Source organism: Magnolia sinica, chromosome 2 (genome assembly GCF_029962835.1).
Source record: "Magnolia sinica isolate HGM2019 chromosome 2, MsV1, whole genome shotgun sequence".
Classification (NCBI taxonomy): domain Eukaryota; kingdom Viridiplantae; phylum Streptophyta; class Magnoliopsida; order Magnoliales; family Magnoliaceae; genus Magnolia; species Magnolia sinica.
This window is the reverse complement of record NC_080574.1, coordinates 6,603,897-6,622,255: the sequence shown is the minus strand read 5'-3', so window position 1 is coordinate 6,622,255 and position 18,359 is coordinate 6,603,897. Positions and strand designations below refer to the sequence as shown.

The following is an 18,359-nucleotide window of genomic DNA, read 5'->3' as shown; positions in this document are numbered from 1 at the left end:
CTTATGTCTATCTCATTGTTTTTTTAATGCCATAAAATGATCTCTCCAAATGTATGGAGGGTATGGATACAACACATGTATTATGGTGGGGTCCACAGAGCTTGGTGACGTCACTTCAGTAGCGATTTAGCTACTGACCTTGTCAGTATCTAATCCGCGCCCAAACTTCTGTGGCCTGGGTCACAGGCAAGTCGCGTCCCTAACCGAAGGAACTTCCTCCGCTCCCGGCAGAGACACCACCCGGGTAGCATTTAATCCGCTCTCGGCCGAGCTAAGCCAATCTGGACGCAGATCGAGTACTACCCCGCCTGTCACGAGCTCGGCATAGGGAGGGCCTCCGAGGGGCCTACCATGATGTATGGGTTTTATCCACACCGTCCATCACAATTTTCATATCATAAAAATATACAAGCCCAAAAATGAGCCAAATCCACGGCTCAAGTGGACCATACCACAGGAAGCAGTGGTGATAATGATACCACCATTGAAACCTTACTAAGGCCCACCGTAATATTTAATTGTCACCTGTTCACAAGGTCACATAAACCTGGATAAAGGCAAAAGGAAAATATAAGCTTGATCTGAAACTTCTGCTACTCACAGGAAGTTTTTAATGGTGAGTGTTTATTCCTCACTGTATGGTCCACTTAAATCTGCATTTACCTCATTTTTAAACTTATAGATATGCAAAGATAGATGAACGGTGTGGATAAACCCATACATCAGTGTGGGACCTGAGAACCCCAGCCTTTTCCGAGCCAGGGACAAGCGGGAGTAGTACCCAATCCGCGTCCGGCCAAACCCTATCCTCGTGGGATCGGGAGCGGATTGCATGTGACCCTGGGCATAAAGATATCTCTACCCGGGGTTGTCTGGGTCTACGGAGATATCTGTGACAAATGCACTCCGTTCATCTGTTCTGGAAGACCAAAATAGGGCCTGTTTACAAAAATCAGGCAGATTAACACCAACAAAACAGCAGGAACAGCATCGTCCACCGTTGAAACTTTCCTAGAGTTCATATACAAGCCATCCAAACCGTTCATAGGATTATTACCATTCAGATAAACTGTAGGAACAAATATCATCCTGATACAAAACTTTTGTCATCACCAGGCGTTCAATCCCCACTGTTTCGTGTGGTATGGTCACATGCGTTTTGGATCTTTCTGGTTTTTAGAATCTGTCTTCTTGCTAAACAGATGGACGGAGTGGGGCCCACACAGACCCCGGCACAGGGATATCTATGTGCCCGGGGTCACACGCAATCCGCTCCCCGCGGCATATCGGTAGAGACTGTAGAAGGCTAAGCTAAAATAGAAAATATTCAACGGTCTTAATTCAAAAAACAGATGCACACTGATATTAGATTTTAAATTAAGCTGATAAATATTTATTTATTCTGTATAACTTATTTACAGTGAGTCCCTCCCTAGATTTGGACGGGTTGATTTGATTTAAAAGGGAGCCACGTATACAATTTAGTGCGCATGAGTACGAAGAGCGATATTCAGCTAGAGTATCAAACTTCCCCTTTTAATTTGCAATGTTGAGACAGGGGAAGGGAGAGAGGCTGCGGCGACCGAGAATCATCCCTCCTTGTAAGGAGAGAAACCATACAAGGGAAAGGGGAGGAGGTGACGGACGGAAATCCTTCCCTAATTCGCTTGATCAACGAGCGATTAAACTAAAATTGAGAAATCTAAATATCAGGCTTGAAGAAAGAGATCCTCTCCTTCTCTCTCCGTCCGTCAGTTAAGATGGACGGGATCTTCAACAAGTTCCGCAACCTAGATGCGTATCCGAAGGTCAACGAGGATTTCTACAGCCGTACGCTATCCGGAGGTCTCATCACTATCGTTTCCTCCATCTTCATGCTGTTGCTCTTCTTCTCCGAGCTCAGTACGTCACCCTTCCTATTTCCATCTCACGTTTTTTACCATTTTCTTTTTCTTTTGGAAGATTTATTTGATATTTGGGAGAAAAGGGCGTTTTTTTTTTTTTTTTTTTGCTATAAGGTGTCCTTACTCACGTCTCAGTGGTAGACTTGTATTTTCTGCGGATAGAAATTACCACGGAGTGTTTTCCTTGTAATTTTCTAGAAGCTGATGGTGTTTTATATATAGGGTAATAGATTCATCACAGACCAAAACAGGCTGCGTTTGGATTCACTATTGAAATGGATTGCAATAGCTAGTTCAATGTTAGAGGAAATGACCAAATTTTGATTACATTCCTTAGGATTTGTAGCAAGGAAGTAGACATTATGGATTGCAGTTATAGTCGAGCTTGAAAGTAACATAACCGCAATTTGAAGCCTTGTCCATAGGTATGAGTCCTGAGCAGTGTTTGAAAACTGGACAGGGTCATCCCGTATAACCTGTTTCAGTGAGAACCAAAGCACTTTCCAGTTCAGTGACTAAAACCGCGTAAAGACTCAAAAACAATTCAAATCAGATTGAAACACTGGTTGAACTGGCAAGAACCAGTTTGAAACATTGAGTTTCATAGAAAATATGGAATATATTGGTTATGACATGGTGATATTGTCACAGCCAGTCCGAACTGAGGGCTGGACCAGTTTGGCCTGAAACAGCATCTCAGCCAGTTTAATCTCCACTTCATTTTAAAAATGTTGGCAATAAGGGAGGTAATTGCAATTTGGTCATTCTTTTCCAAGAGGCGGTATATCATACAATGCTCAGGATGAGAGTTTGTCCAGTAACACACTGGTTTTTTTTTTTTTCTTTTTCTTTTTCTTTTTCTGTTTGTACAAGTTAGGCGCATGGTTCACTGATCCAATATTCTAATTCATTGATATTGTGAGCTTCATATTGGACAGACTATGTGCTGAACATATACCAGATGAGAAAATCGTAACCCTTCAATTGGTAGCCAGCAAATAGACTGTTAAGAAAGGAAGCAGAAATGTTAGATAATCAATCGCTGGGATCATCCACTCTTGGTGATTTCAATGAATGGGGCCATCGACAAGGATGCCCATCATATCAACCGTGGCCCAGTGACCTACACATAGAAACTGACAACTTGAGCACACTATGAAAGCTTTGGCCCAAGCACTTACCTTGTTAGCAATTTAATCCGATACTGCATCCAAATGCAGCATAATCAGCTCATTATTTGTGGAAAACCAATTTCATGGCGTGACACACATTGGTGTGTCCAATGGGGCATATGGTCAGATGTCATCTCAGTAGATTTTGCGTCTGCATCATTGAATTAACTCATAACCCATTGGTTCATTGAGTTCTTCATCCATCTTGACTACTTGGATTTCCTGCATGCTGACCGTCGATGGAACCAACATGTTTTCATTCTGCTCCTGTGAATTTGGGGTAGCAGAAACGTTTTCATTCTACCACTAATCTGGATACTGATTTGGGTGGATAAAGATATCCTGCTTATATTTCAATCATAAATTGGGGTGCAAGGTGAAACAATGGGTTTGGTACTTCACTGTGCATTTGGAAGCTCTTGGTTCACAGTTCTAGAAGGCAAATGACATATGCTCCGGACCTTCCTTTACATACCTGACTTCCAATTTGCAGTGGAGCATTTACAAGTGAGAAAATGGAAGCCCACTTCATTTTGTTCCTTTTTGCACACTCTTCCAAACACAATGCACTTTGTTCGCTCATAAGGCCCCCCCAAACCATGACTTGGCAGCATATCCAAATGCTGCGTGGGAATTGGTTGACCACCTGTTGAGGTTGTGCTGACTGCTAATTTCCCATCGTATTTTGTGGCACATGTGAAATGTTTTTTTTTTTTTCCTTCAAATGTTTGGGGATCGTTGTTGTAAATCTTGAATTGAGTACTTAGTATTTATTATTTAGGATAGATTTGTTTGGGGATGTCAAAGTTGTTGAGAAATCAAGGGTAGTTTAAGCAATTGTGTTCTAGCTGCAAGGGTTTGGAATTATTTGTATGTCCAGGATGTATATTGGGTTCTCCTTAGTTGTTGACATGTGCATAGGTTGCTTGGTCTGATGGTCTTTCATGTACTATGCATTGCTTCCTGAATAGTGTCTGGAGCTCTCTTTTGCTACAAAGGGGCTTTGGAAATTTGAATGCTACATTTCAAATTCCTTTCTAGGTCTTTATATGTGCATTTACAAGATGGGATTTTGTCTTGAGTTAATTATAGATATTGTGTCCTAGTTATATATTGAGTTCATTGTGGTATTGTAATGTAACTCTAAATCAATGAAATCAAGTTAGTTTGAGATCCCTTCTTCTTTTCTTTGGTTTGTTGGTTTTGGTTGTGTTCTTGGGCGTGTAGGCAATTTCATATTGGATTTTGAGGCACTTAGATGTGAGGCTGAGGCCTTTGATTTCTCTGTGTAAACTGGTATTGAACAAAAATATAGAAGAGAAAATAGAGAAAAGAAGAAGAAATAAGAGAAAGAAGGAGAAGGGAGAAGAAAAGAGAACTGCTGGACTTACTTCAGCTCCCACATGTTCCAGCCTCTTATTTTATTAGGGCTTCCAATAATATGCTGAAAATTACATAAATACCCATTTTACTTAAGCAATGACTTAAATGAGTAGCTCATGGGCCCAAACTCTATTAACACCCAACCAACAAGCCCACTACAAATAAAAACAATTACTCTAATGTTTTTACGGATTTAACACTCCCCCTCAAGCTGGATCATAGATATCTTACATGTACAACATGGAGATACGCTTTTTGAATTGAGACTTCCCAAGGGCTTTGGTGAATAAATCTGCAACTTGATCGTGAGACGAGATGTAAGGAGTGTGGATCTCCCTCTAATATATCTTGTTCCAGATGAAATGACATTGGCAATCGATCTCTATATGCTTCGTTCTCTCAGGGAACACTAGATTATTGGCAATATGTATTGCAGCTTGATTGCCGCAGTGTAAAAGCATTGGAACTTGAACTGTGAACCCCAACTCTTCAAGAAGAGACTTCAGCCAAATAAGTTTACAAGTTGCGTGAGCCATTAACCTATAATTAGCTTCAACACATTTTGCTTCTTACTTTTCCAAGTGAGTACATTACCACCTAGGAAGGTGCAATAACCAGTTGTGGATTGCTTATCATATCTTGATCCAACATAATCTGTATCTAAATAACCAACTACCCAGAGATGGCCATGAGACCTGTATAAAATACCATTCCCGAATCCCAGTTGAACCCTTTAAATACTTGAGGATCCTCATCGTTGCTGCTAGATGTGGTACTCTAGGACTTTTCATAAACTAACTAAACACACTAATTGAAAAAGCTATATTAGGTCTGGTGATAGTTAAATAGATGAGCTTCCCAACGAGCCGTCTGTACATGACAAGATCTTCTAATAATTGTCCTTCTTCAAGTTCAAGTTTGAGTTGAGAATCTGTTGGTGTATCTATCGGTTTGACATCTAACATACATGTCTCATCCAATTAGTCACACATATTTTCTCTGACTTACATTTATTCCAGCTTTAGATCATACCACTTCAATGCCCAAAAAATATCAAAGAAGACCAAGGTCTTTAACTTGAAATTGAGTTCGAAGATGGATTTCAACTTTTTGATACCTTCCAAATCATCACTTGTCACTATAATATCATTCACATGCACAACAAGTATTTTGTAGCCAGAGGAAGAGTGTTTTGAGAAAATCGAGTGATTCACTTTACTTCTTTTCAAACCAAACGACATCACCACACAATTGAACTTCTCAAACTAGGCTCGTGGTGATATCTTCAATCCATATATTGACTTGTTTAACATACACACTTTAGATGACTCCCCCTGAGCAACATGCCTAGGAGGGTGCTCCATGTATATTCTTTGTGCATTTCTCCATGCAAGAATGCGTTCTTCACATTTAGCTGGAAGAGAGGCCAATCATAACTAGCAACTATTGATATAACAACCCGAACAGAATTAAGCTTTGCAATTGGCAAGGTGTTCCAAAATGGTGATGGTGGCCGTAACAGTCACCACCGTTACCATTATGTTATGGGCCATAACGTCCTTTACGACCATTTTTTATTTTTTGAAAAAATCATTATAGTCTGTTACAAGGTCATTATGGACTGAAATGGGACCATTATAGGGCCTTTACGGCCTACTTTTTCTGTAACGACCGTTATGGCCGTTTCAACCCCGTAACGCGTAACGGTTATGACCATTACGGTTACCTAACGGTCGTTACGGATGCTAGGTAACTGATTTTGAATACCTTGGCCACTGGTGAAAACTTGTTCAAATAATTTACTCCATAAACTTGAGTATACCCCTTGGCAACTAACCTAGATTTTTAACGATCAATTGATCCATTAGGCATAAATTTTACAGTGTAAACCCATATACACTTGACTAGAGTCTTACCCAATGGAAGATCAATCAGTTTCTAGGTATCATTGGAGTACATGGCTTCCATCTGTTCATCTATAACTCTTTTTCAATTTTTATCCAACAATGCCTCTTGGACTGACATAGGAATGGAGACAATGGACAAAGTAAGAGCAAACTTAAGATAATTTATGGATAAGTGACTAAAGGTGACATAATTAGAACTTGGATGAGTAGCATAAGAACGTTTACCTTTTCGGACCGCAATAAGTGGCTCATTGGCAACATTAGAAGACTCAGAGTAACTAAGAACGTCAGTGGGTGCAATAGCCAATTGTGTATACTAAGGAGGAATAGTTTGTAAAGCTTGGTCTTTTCTCCTTTTTTTTTTTCTTTGTAATATATTTGCGTGAAATATTTCTATGGTGGTGACACTCCATCAAAATCTAAAGGAAACACGTTAGGCAACAGAACTTCCACGGACGTGGTTTCGAACAATATGCTCATTTTTAGCATAGAATGGGGCATTTAAAAAAAAGGTAACATTAGAGGTTACAAAGTGTTTCGTAAGTGTTGAAGAATAGCATCAGTAACCCTTTTGAGCATGAGGATATCTCAAAAAAGCACATTTAACTGAATGAAACGTAAGTTTATCTTAACTTGATCTGAATATATGAACCAAACAAGTACAACCAAACACTTTAGGAGGAACAAAAAACGATGATCGGTCAGGAAATAACAATGAGAATGGCGTCTTATCATCTAAAACTGATGAAGTCATTCTATTGATTAAATGACACGTAGTAAGGACTGCATCTTTCCAGAAAAAACTATGGGACATTCATTTCTAACAACAAAGTACAAGTAACTACAACTAAATGTCCATTCTTATGCTTGACCATCCCGTTTTGTTAAGGTGTATAAGCACATGAAGTTTGATGGATAATATATTGACTTTGCAAATAGGTTTGAGTATCCCGAGAAACAAATTCCAATGCATCATTTGATCTTAAGCATACACAACTTAGCCCCAAATTGAGTTTTTATTTCATTATGAAAATTTTGAAATACATGAAAGATTTGCAAGCTATACCTTATTCGATATAACCACGTCATCCTAAAATAATCATCACTAAAACGAACAAAGTACCTGAAACTTATCAAACTAGGGACTCAAGCCAGTCCCCACACATCACAATAGATTAATTTAAATGGAATGTCATTTCGTGAATCAGTTCTATATGGAAAATGGACTCTATGATGTTTATTCAGCTAGCATGCTTCACACTCCAAATTTGAAAATTTTCGAAGGGATGAAATGAGAGACTCTAGTTTCTAGGGAGATGAGTGACCCAAAAGACGATGCCATTGAATTATTGAATCCTCAGGAAGTACTACTGCACCTACTGATTCCCTCTCCAAGTAATACAAGCCATTCCTTTCATGACCTCCACCAATCGTCTTGCCTGTCTTGAGGTCCTGAAAGACACAATAATAAGGAAAGAAGGAAACAACAATTTAAAGACTTTGTTAATTTATTTACAGATAAAAGAATAAAAGGAAATTTGGGTGCATATAGAACAAAAGACAAGGGCATTGACGCATTAGGCTGAGCAATACCAAGTCCAACAATAGTAGATGACGTACCATCAGCTAATGTAACATGCATATTTGATGAGACACGATCAAAGGAAGAAAAAAGATTGCAACTATTAGAAATATGATCTGATGTCCCGGAGTCGATAATCTAAGAACGAGAATGAGATGATAAGAGGGACACTTTACCTGACTAGGCTAAAGTGGCTGTAGTGGTGGAAGGAGTATTATTGGACGTAGAGCTAGTAGATGAGAGAAACTGTGCATATTCATCTCGTGATAGCTTAACACTAATCTGATCACCACTAATATTAGATGAAGTAGAAGTAGCGGGTCTACCATCTTTAGAAGCATCCCAGCCATAAGTGCTTGATTAATCCTTAGAGGTTTTTCATGAAGATCCCAACAAAACTCTATAGTATGATTTGTGGGGCCACAATGAGTACACATATGGTTTCCTCAACTACCACAACCACCTTTACCTCCTGCAAAGCTACCGCCTCCGCCACCACAGAGAGCGTTATGCCCAATACGACCACCACGGCCTCCGTGTAAACCATAATAGCTAGTAGCAGTGGCCAATGCAATTTTATCAGAGGCATTAACATGAGCATTGCCAGATTCATTTGCAAGAGAGACTCTTTGAAGCCTTGCATAAACTTCAGCCAGTGAAGGAATGGATACACTTTCCAAAATCTGATCTTTCATTGATTGGTATTCTTTTGGTAATCTAGATAGGAGTTTCACGACTTTCATATCTTCCTATTACTTTTTCATAAGAATGACATTTGAGGTAATGGGATGATATATGGAAAGCTTTCCCCACATTCCAGTCAAATTTGCAAAGTATTCACCAAGGGACTTATATCCCCCTTTTATAACGAAAAGATCTCATATAATTGATATACTCTAGAAATATTTTGTTCCAAAGAATACATCTTCCTCATAGTAACCCAAACATCTTTTGCCATATTTAAGAACAAATCGGAACTCACCTCAGGTTCCATGCTATTCGACAACCATGATTGAATTTGAACATCGTCACACATCCATTGTCTATATTTAAAATCGGATTCCTCTGTCTTAGGTTCCGTGAGAAATTGATCCTTTTCAGGGGTTAAGAGAAACACCTCAACTGACTTAGCTCACATAAGATAATTTTTCCCATTCAACTTCACAAACGTTATTTATGCATTAAACGAAGATTCAAACATTTCTCTAAGTGAGGTGGGTCCAACATCCACACCTTTGGGTTTCATAGTTACCCCACTATCAACTTACTTCAATTTATATATAAAAAAAAAGGCCGACTTAATAAATGAGAACCACAATTACCTATGCATCCAGAACAACACCACAAAAAAAGGGCCATCATCACTAGAATCCGCATCAATATCATTCACACATCATACATAATTTTACGGATTGAAATAGTCTCCCAAAAATTGCTTCCACTTTGTGTAACAAACACAAAATCAATTTTAAGCATCACCTTATAAGAGAAATCAGCAAGCCTCCATTTTCTGCCAGGGCTTCTATGCTCCCTTTTGCGAGCGATTCTTTCTACTTGACAAATAACGCAGAAAACATATTGTTTTCTGCACAAAGAAATGACGAAACAGATTTCCTTAAGGTCTAATCAGTCCTCTATAGTTGTAGGAGGCCCTCAATACTTGATCCAGCAATTAGGGTTGAAAAGAAGAAGGTTGTGGGGCCCGAATCACTCCCAGATATACTCTGATACCATATAAACTGGTATCGAACAAAACTATAGAAGAAAAAATGGAGAAAAGAAAAAGAAATAAGAGAAAGAAAGAGAAGGGAGAGAAAAGAGGAGAACTGCTGGACTTACTTCAGCCCCCATATGTTCCATCCTCTTATTTTATTAGGGCTTCCAGCAGTATGCTGAAAATTTTATAAATAGCCCTCGTACTTAAGCAATGACTTAAATGAGTAACTCGTGGGTTCAAACTCTACTAAAACCCAATCAACAGGCCCACTACAAATAAAAACAATTACCCTAATGTTTTTACAAATTTAACGCTCTGCCCCACTAAAATAATTGAAATGAGACGGATCCTCCTACTTTCAGCAGGCCCTGTCTAAGTCCATATACTTGTCTAGGTTTTATCTGGTATGGCAATTGTTTTGGTATTCCCTATGGTTCCGTCTTCTCCTAGTAGCACTATGGGTTGTGCTTTGGCCTTTGAGGCTTATTACGCATTTAAAAAAGCATACCAAAGCCTACTCTTAATGAGCACACTTCCAGCTTTTGTTTTATTTTTTGATAGTTAAGCTGGGTGTGAACCAGGGACCTCATTGTTGAAACACACCTTGTCTACCATTGAGTTACGAGCTCCAACCCACCTTTTTGTCTGCCAATGCAAGAAAATACAGCCTTCCATGTGATTATTGGTATGAAAATTGTAGTGGTAGGAAGATTATAATCATCATTGGCAATAGTAGAAAGGTGAAAGATGAAAAGGAAATAGGACTCCTGTTGGGGCATCTGCAAGTCAGTAGAATTACAATATACTCTTTTGCTTGGTGAGCTTGTTTGCTCTGTGGTTCACTGCCAGTTAAGAGTGAAATTGTATCCACTTACACCAAAGAAAAGCAATCGCTATGTTTTTGCAATGTTCAAATGAAGCACCTTGGAAGTATGCTATCTTTCTTTAGCCATTTAATGGAGTTCTGAGAGCCCCATTCAATCCAAAACCTTATGATGGCTGGTTTCTCCAAAAGCTGAATTCTACGTTGAAGGGAACATACCTCTGCCAATTTTGTTGTTGTGGTTAAGTACTTCTGGTTGGCCCCTAGAACAAAGATTCATGGCCACCTTCTTTAGAGAACATCCCTCCAAGCCTTCTAGGATCACAACTTCACTTGAACTTAGGCTAGGCTTGCAGCTTGGTTAAAGTTTAGCTTGATGAAGCCCCTAGGGGGGTTTCCCCATATAGTAGGAAGGAAATACTAACATCACTCTGCCCAGCCTGCATTTAGCTTAGAGAGTAAGTCCCTTTGAAGCAAGGTTGAAGAGTGGTCCATACCAAGACCTAGGTTCTTTGATCTGCTGAAGGGCTCTTTGAAAAGATCCTTGGATTCTATTCCTAGCGTTCTAAATTGTTGAGAAGAGTTCCACTGTCACCTTCAGCATCTCCTTTTCCCCGTGAAGATTTTTCTACCCATTCCAACAGCAGGTATGGAGTTGGCCATGTTTGAATTTTTGTGTGTATTGGAAGTACTAAACTTTAGCACCTCACAGAACAAAAGGTCCTTGTTCATCTAGTCCTTCTAATTGGTTATCTATTTTAGGTTTGCTAAGCTCCCACATGTACAAAAAAGATAAGACTTTATGCTATCCCAACCAGTTATATGATGGACATCTTGGTGCATTGGAAGCAAGTTGCCTGGATCATGGTTTGCTTCCGTACGGGGTATGGGGTACACTGTACACTACCTCCTCCAATACATGGTATGCTAGGGGTAGGGTCATGTGCAAGGTATTCCATAATGGTAACGGTGGCCATATGGCCACCGCCATTACAGTTACAATACGGGCTGTGACAACTTAACAAAAAACCTATTTCGGCCTCTTTGCAGACCATTTTTGGGCCGTTATGGGAACATTATGAGGCCATTATGGGGCAATTTCTATAACGGCCATTACAAGCCCGTAACATGTAATGGTTACCCCAACGGCCATTACAATCTTTATGTGACTGTTTTGGGACATTTTTGATCATGTGTGCCACTCCAATGCATACATTGCATATGCAGTATAGTTTTTATATGAACTCATATTGCAGTTTATATATGAATTATAGACCCCGCATGCTTAGTGTTATATCAAAATTAATAACTAAATAAATAAAAGTATAAATCTCTACATTGTAAATAAGAATATTGATGTAAGATGATGGAAACTAACTTAGTATGCAAGATGAGAGATCAATTACACGTTAATTTCAGCAATCAACATATAAAATCAAACATATCTACATAATAGATTTGGAAATTCAGATTTATAACATGAAAGTCCTAGGTTATCACATACGCGGTACACGAAAATATAAAATAATTCAAGAGTGGCCCACTTGGAAGTAGCGACTTCCAATCTAGCATGGGTAGTGCAACTACCATGTTGATAGATGATGATACAATCAAAATTCTGATTTAGAGAAAGTTTCACAAAAAAATTCAGATTTTCATTAGGGTTTTGGATTAATGGATGGGGATTTAGGAATGGGGTTTCTAGATATTCAAAGGATCTAGGGATTAGGGAGGTTTTGAAGGAAATCAAAGAGGGAAAATACCAATGGGGGCCCACACATGGCTGCCCGTACGGACACATGTGTGGGTCTGCACGTGGATAGGTAAGGGGAAAGAGGGAAGGTGGATTGGGTTGGGTTTTGATGTGTTGAGAAGGTTGTAAGGGAAGGGAAAGGAAGAAGAAAAGAGAAAAAGAAGAATACCTTGTTGGAGAAGAGAAAGAAGAAGAATGTAACTTGGGGAATCCACCACCAATCCAGCCTCTACCCTTCCACAATTAAATTGGAATGGAGGGTTTCTCAGAAACTCTGGAAAACAAGGAGGAAAATCCCTTCACACAAAATAGCTTCTTTATCTCTCTCTCTCTCTCTCTCTCTCTCTCTCTCTTTTCCTTCTCAAATCTCCACTAGGGTTGGATGTCCACCCCACGTGCTTTTATAATAATAATTCGAAATAATTACTACTATGCCACTCACTTATGCGAAATGGCTTATCATTCAAAATAAGGAGACTAAAATACTTATTATCAATCTGAACCATCAAATAAATCCTAAAAATAACAAAAAAGAAAAAAGAAACAAGATCAAATTCCAGGGGGCCCAGATCTAGAAGATCTGGAGGCCCGATGGCCTGATTGACAAGATCCAATGGTCAGATCGAAACGAAATAAAACTCCTATGGCTAAAATGGTCTCGTAAGCAGCCCACATGCATCATCCCAAAGTGGGTTCTTCCTAGTGCACGTCCAATGCATGTGGAGTATTCAAAATGGCCCAGCGGGCCCCATTTGGAACTCGTCTTCCATCCACAAAGAAAGCCGTGCTAATGTAGGTGGTCATCTCCCTCTCTAGTACACCCGAGTAGGTCCTCTGATGCCCCCATCAAATATGCACAATAGCAAGAATAAAGAGCCATAACTTCGGGTTACTAAAAATAGTGATCTGGATCGCAGATGACCCATAATTTGGAATGCTCAATCCGGAACAAAAAAACGTGGGGATTTTGTGTTTTCAGTAACATTGATCAGAATATCCTAAACTTTCTATCATTGGGACACAAAACAATAGTTAAGGAGACATTCATATTCAAAGGAAAAATAGTTATATTATTACTTTTCTTTTGGTACGGCAGGTGAGGCTCATCATATAAACAAATTGGTTTGGATTAGTGAAGCATGACCAAATATCCAATGGCTATGGTCACATCGTGTCCTATAACAATATGTTGGGACTGATCGAACCAAACCTCTCAATGAACTGCACATTTACCATCTTTCTTGGAGGAATCATAGAATTCTCAACTGTAGGGTTTCCACAATGCTTGATTTTCATTTCTTGGGCTCACGGTTAATAATATGGACCATAGACCATTGGTCTGTTGCTTACCACTTGCATGGATTATGCCCCCAAAAATTTTATCAATCAACACAATGGTAACACCTCGTTCAGAAACTACAAATAGTTCATTAAGAAGAGAATGGTTACCGTTCAGCTTTAAAAAGGTACAAAATTGGTGACTAGGGTCTTCCGAAGTAGGAGAGTTTGGTGCATGTTCCATCCATGGTGAAATGTAGTAGAAAAATGATGTGGATGGGCCATCCATGGGCTCAACTTGTCAAAACTAGAAGGATCTACTGTTCAAACCTGTGCCTTAGGATCATCCAATTCTTGTGTTTCTAATTGTAGAAGGGCTAGATTCCTGTGACAGTTCGTCACTTTTTTGAAAAATAGTGGTGACTCATCCTCCTTACCCGTGGCACTATGTATGGCTATCTAGATGGTCCAAAACGAGGCCACATTTTGATGAAGCATATCTCTAAAATTGCACTGATCAATAAATTCTTGGAATCTTAATGAAGGATATCAAATTAATGTTTAAAAGTAAAATTGTGGATGGTCAAATTCCAAGGGAAAAAATGTGATATCAAATTAGTGTTTAAAAGTAAAATTGTGGGTGGTCAAATTCCAATGGAAAAATGCCCCCAACAAAGAAAAAAAAAAAAAAGAAAAGAAAAGAAAAGAAAAAAGCCAAGGGAAAATAGTATAGTTACTATCATCTTTAAATTGTAATTTTTTGTGTCTAATCTCCACCTGCAATTGTATCAGTGATTTGGATGGTGTGGGTTGCCCTATAGCTATGCCATGCGTATGGTTGAAGAGCCACCACCATTTTTAAATGGTAGTGAACTGTCATACAGGTATCTTATAGTTAGTTTGATCTAACTGCAATCGAAGACCACAGGCACGTGTCATTCTAATGGGTCCACAGCCCAAGACATGAGAGGGCCTTCTATATAGATGGTTTTTAGAAAGGAAAATTGGGTTCTTTTACATATATTGCCTCATTTGGCTGATCCTATCTGTGGTAGAAGCTATAGATTGCTGGCACGAAATAACCACACGGTCATTTGAATTTTTCTCAATGATGTCTACTTCATGCTTGTTTTTTTTTTTCTCCATGTAGATGAAGATTATTTTTATGATCCTTGTTTTTGAATTACAGTTATTGAAAGCCCTTGTCTTGTTTAACTTTAATTTTTTCATCTATTGACTTGTGTTTCTTTTAATTGCAGGACTATATCTTCACGCAGCTACAGAAACAAAGCTCACAGTAGATACTTCAAGAGGAGAAACTCTTCGTATCAATGTAATTTCACATTTCGCTGGAGGATATTCTTACTTTTTAGAACCATGTCAATGTAACTTACTGCAGCTAAGTATTTTCTACAAAAAAGAAGCAGCAGGTATCTGTATTTTCTACAAATAAAATTTCCAGGATTCCAATATAATATTTCCAGATAGCGGAAGTCCTGATTTTGAGTGTCGAATAATTTTCACGTCTGTTTGTTTTCTTGAACTCCATTTTCACATTAAGTTTACTGGATGCTGTTTGTCACTCCTAGATTGGTTTCTAGCATCATGAATTTGTGAAAGAAACTGTTGCAGGTTCATTGGCATATTAGGAATTTTAACCATGGAACCAATTTGATACACAGTTGCATGGGAACTTCCGTACAACCTGCCCCAACTGTACATGTGGCGGAAGGGAAGGTGGATGGGGCTGTGCACATGCACATGGTGTGCCCATGGATGGCCCACAGTTAAAATTTATACCTAGCTACCATTTCTCTAGGCTGACTCTTGACTGCTAACCTTTTTTTTTTTTTTTTGGTTTTTTTTTTTTCTTTTACCATACATTTTAAGGCCACCTGGATGGGTATGTGTTTCTGATCAGTATGGTTTTCTAGCTGTGGTCCATCCACATTAGGGCCCATTAAATGGATGATCTTGACCCACTTTCATACTAGATGTATGGGGAGATGTGGGCTGTATGTAAATTCCCATACAACGGGTGTTTTATATCATTTCCCTTAAATTCTGTTTTGGAGTAGTGATGTAGGACAACTAACCACGTGCTCTAAAAGCTCCAAGTGTGAAAATGCCCCTACATTAATCACCCCCGGTGAGGAGTCGAACACGAGACCTCTTGCTTTGATACCACTTTGATGTAGGACAACTAACTACTTGCTCTAAAAGCTCACACTAATAGAGCGTAACGAATCAATCCCTTTATCTCATAGCCCAGGCCCCACATCCCATGGGTTAGGTCCTCGGCCAAACCCCCCTCGTTGGCCCCACATCGCATGTGTTCCGCCTCACACGGGCCGCCCAACCCGAGTGTGCCCCTGCATCCCACAGGCCACCCCACTCGAGCTTGGTGTGAAAATGCCCCTGCATTAAGTTGCTTTGCCACTTACAATTTTGTGGGACACTTTGGTTTTAGCAGAGTTCTTTCCCCTTCTCCTTTGTGGTATTTTCTAATGGGATGGGATGGTATATGAAGATTGTTCTGGCTAATTGATTGTTGTCCTTGAAAGTGCAGTTTGACGTCACCTTCCCCGCCCTTCCATGTTCTATACTCAGTCTTGATGCAATGGATATCAGTGGAGAGCAACATCTTGATGTAGTACGTACCACAATGACAGTAGCTTCTTGTGATTTTGTGCTCATAAATCCTTGCATTGCTAACTAGATATTGTTAGGTCCATGGTGTTCATTCTATAAGAAAAAATAGAATCTAGCAGAGCCCGAATCCTATTTGCATCTAGCTTTTTTTTACAATTTTTTTTTTATTATTTGAAATTAAAATTTTTTATTTTTTTCTCCCCTACAATTTTCAAGTGTGTTGCATTTTTCCTATTAATTGATCTTTCTACTCTAATTCACACCTTATTTTGCTTTCAGAGGCATGATATAATCAAGAAAAGGATAGATGCTCATGGCAATGCAATTGAGTCTCGGCAGGATGGAATTGGTGCACCCAAGGTTGGTAGCTTGCTAACTCCTATTGCTTCCTACGTATATGTAATCTAAATTTTTGCAGACATGGTTGCTCTGCATATCTCTGTTGTCTGCCCAAATCCTTTTGTTTAAGTCAACCATCTTTATTGCTGCTCATTCATGTTCTAATGATCTGGAATCTGAGATCAAACCAGATTGGAGAGGAAAATTCATTTTGCAACAAAAGATTTCTTCAACTCCACCTTGTGTAAGATTGGAGCAGTACCTGCCTAGCTTCATTCTGATCATGCATTCATTGACGGCTTAGTCATGGAATGATGGTGATAATCTCGTTGCTGCAATTTAGGGCCTGTTTGGATGGTGGGAAAAGAAAACTGTAATGATTTTCCAAGGATAATTTCCCAAGATTTCCCATGAGCATGATTCCCATGGATTCCATTTTGGGGGTCTCGTTTGGATACCATGTGAAATCCAAATAAAGCTCTTAAAAAACTCACCTTGTTTTTCGTGTGTGAGAATTTGACTTTAGTATTTGGATAATGATTGCATTTTGAAACCCAATGTATCCATTGCAATCCAAGCATGGTGAAATGCCACATCATGAGAAAAATCACCGACTTTCTTTTCTTTTTCTTTTCCCACAATCCAAGTAGGTCCTTATTGTTCTTTTTAAAAACATGTGCTGGTATACACATGCGTAAACGTTCTTGCATGTGGGATTTCCATGAGATTGCAGTTGTGCAGGGGTTAGGCGTTTGCATGTGGCCACCTGTATGCATTTGCATGCATTCATATGTGCCTCTGGTGTAGGGTTGGCAGGGGAAAAAAGTGTGTTGGGAATCCTGGTTTCTTCTAGGGAGCAAAGTTCATCAAAGCAGATGCCTATGAAATACTGTATTCACCTGTCTTATTAATACTATTGAATTATCAGGCTATAGCTGTAATTGCATGGAGCTAGCAAACTGATTTTATAATATATTTCTTTTCAGAAATTGCATGCAATGTCCAGAGTTAATCAGATATGACTCCTGATATGTGTTACCCGGGTATGGCAGGAGCATGGCATTTACAATTAAAATTGTAAGTGGGGAACATGGTTGCAGTGCCATTTTGAAGTGCCCGGGTAACATGAGTCCAGGAGATGGCTGCCTAGTAGGAAGCGATTTTCTTTTCTTTTCTTTTTCCTTCTTTAAAGTTGTGGTTCCAACCTGTTTACGATTTGGTTCTGGTGGAATGCACAGTCCGTCAGTTGATGTGCGAAGCAAAACTACGCCTTTCAATCAATGTTTTAAAACCAGACTGGATGGCATGGTTAGACCCTTTTGGGCCACAACTGGCCAGGAAAACATATTGGATCACCTAGAAACCTTTTGTTTTTTTGTGGGCAAGAAACCATTCTAACTATCCAGTTCAACTCGTCCACTTATTCGTGTTTTCTATTTTGCCTTGCTAGACTGGTAGGTTCTACTGTTTGTGGGTAAAATTTTGAATGAGTTGTGTGGCATTTGGAGCCATGACCAAATTTACGAACCAAACACACCACCGATGCAGCCGTTTAGTTGCTTAATTTGCTACCATTTTATTTGTTTATAATGCCACAGGTCGAAGTCCCCGATGGAAACGGGTCAAGGTCTGGACCTGGTTTTAAAACATTGCTTTCCAGGGCTATTTGTTGGTTTCTCTTCTATGCATCACAATCCTTGATTTCTCACAGCCTGATTGCTACTCTAGATGCTTGCCTCAGTGATTGCTTTCAAGGGCTCTTACGGGGGCACCTCCATTACCTTTACGATACGGGTTGTAACGGCTGTTACGGCCCCTGTAACAGCCATTACGGTCTCTTTTTTTCTTT

General features: G+C 39.4%; 1 protein-coding gene across 4 annotated transcripts in view; it reads left to right on the top strand.

Moving 5' to 3' along the window:
- Positions 1 to 1,549: 1,549 nt before the first annotated feature.
- The window catches only part of LOC131233086 (uncharacterized), a 33,297-nt gene continuing 16,487 nt past the window's right edge, over positions 1,550 to 18,359 (top strand). For 2 of the 4 annotated variants that reach the window (XM_058229703.1, XM_058229698.1), the window contains exons 1-4: positions 1,552 to 1,902; positions 14,779 to 14,852; positions 16,089 to 16,172; positions 16,451 to 16,531. In XM_058229703.1, the coding sequence (XP_058085686.1) occupies positions 1,761 to 1,902; positions 14,779 to 14,852; positions 16,089 to 16,172; positions 16,451 to 16,531 (381 nt within the window). In that variant the 5' untranslated portion in view covers positions 1,552 to 1,760. Of the gene's footprint in view, positions 1,903 to 14,778; positions 14,853 to 16,088; positions 16,173 to 16,450; positions 16,532 to 18,359 lie in introns of all 4 variants that reach the window. The other 2 variants (XM_058229709.1, XM_058229691.1) reach the window with 2 other exon arrangements.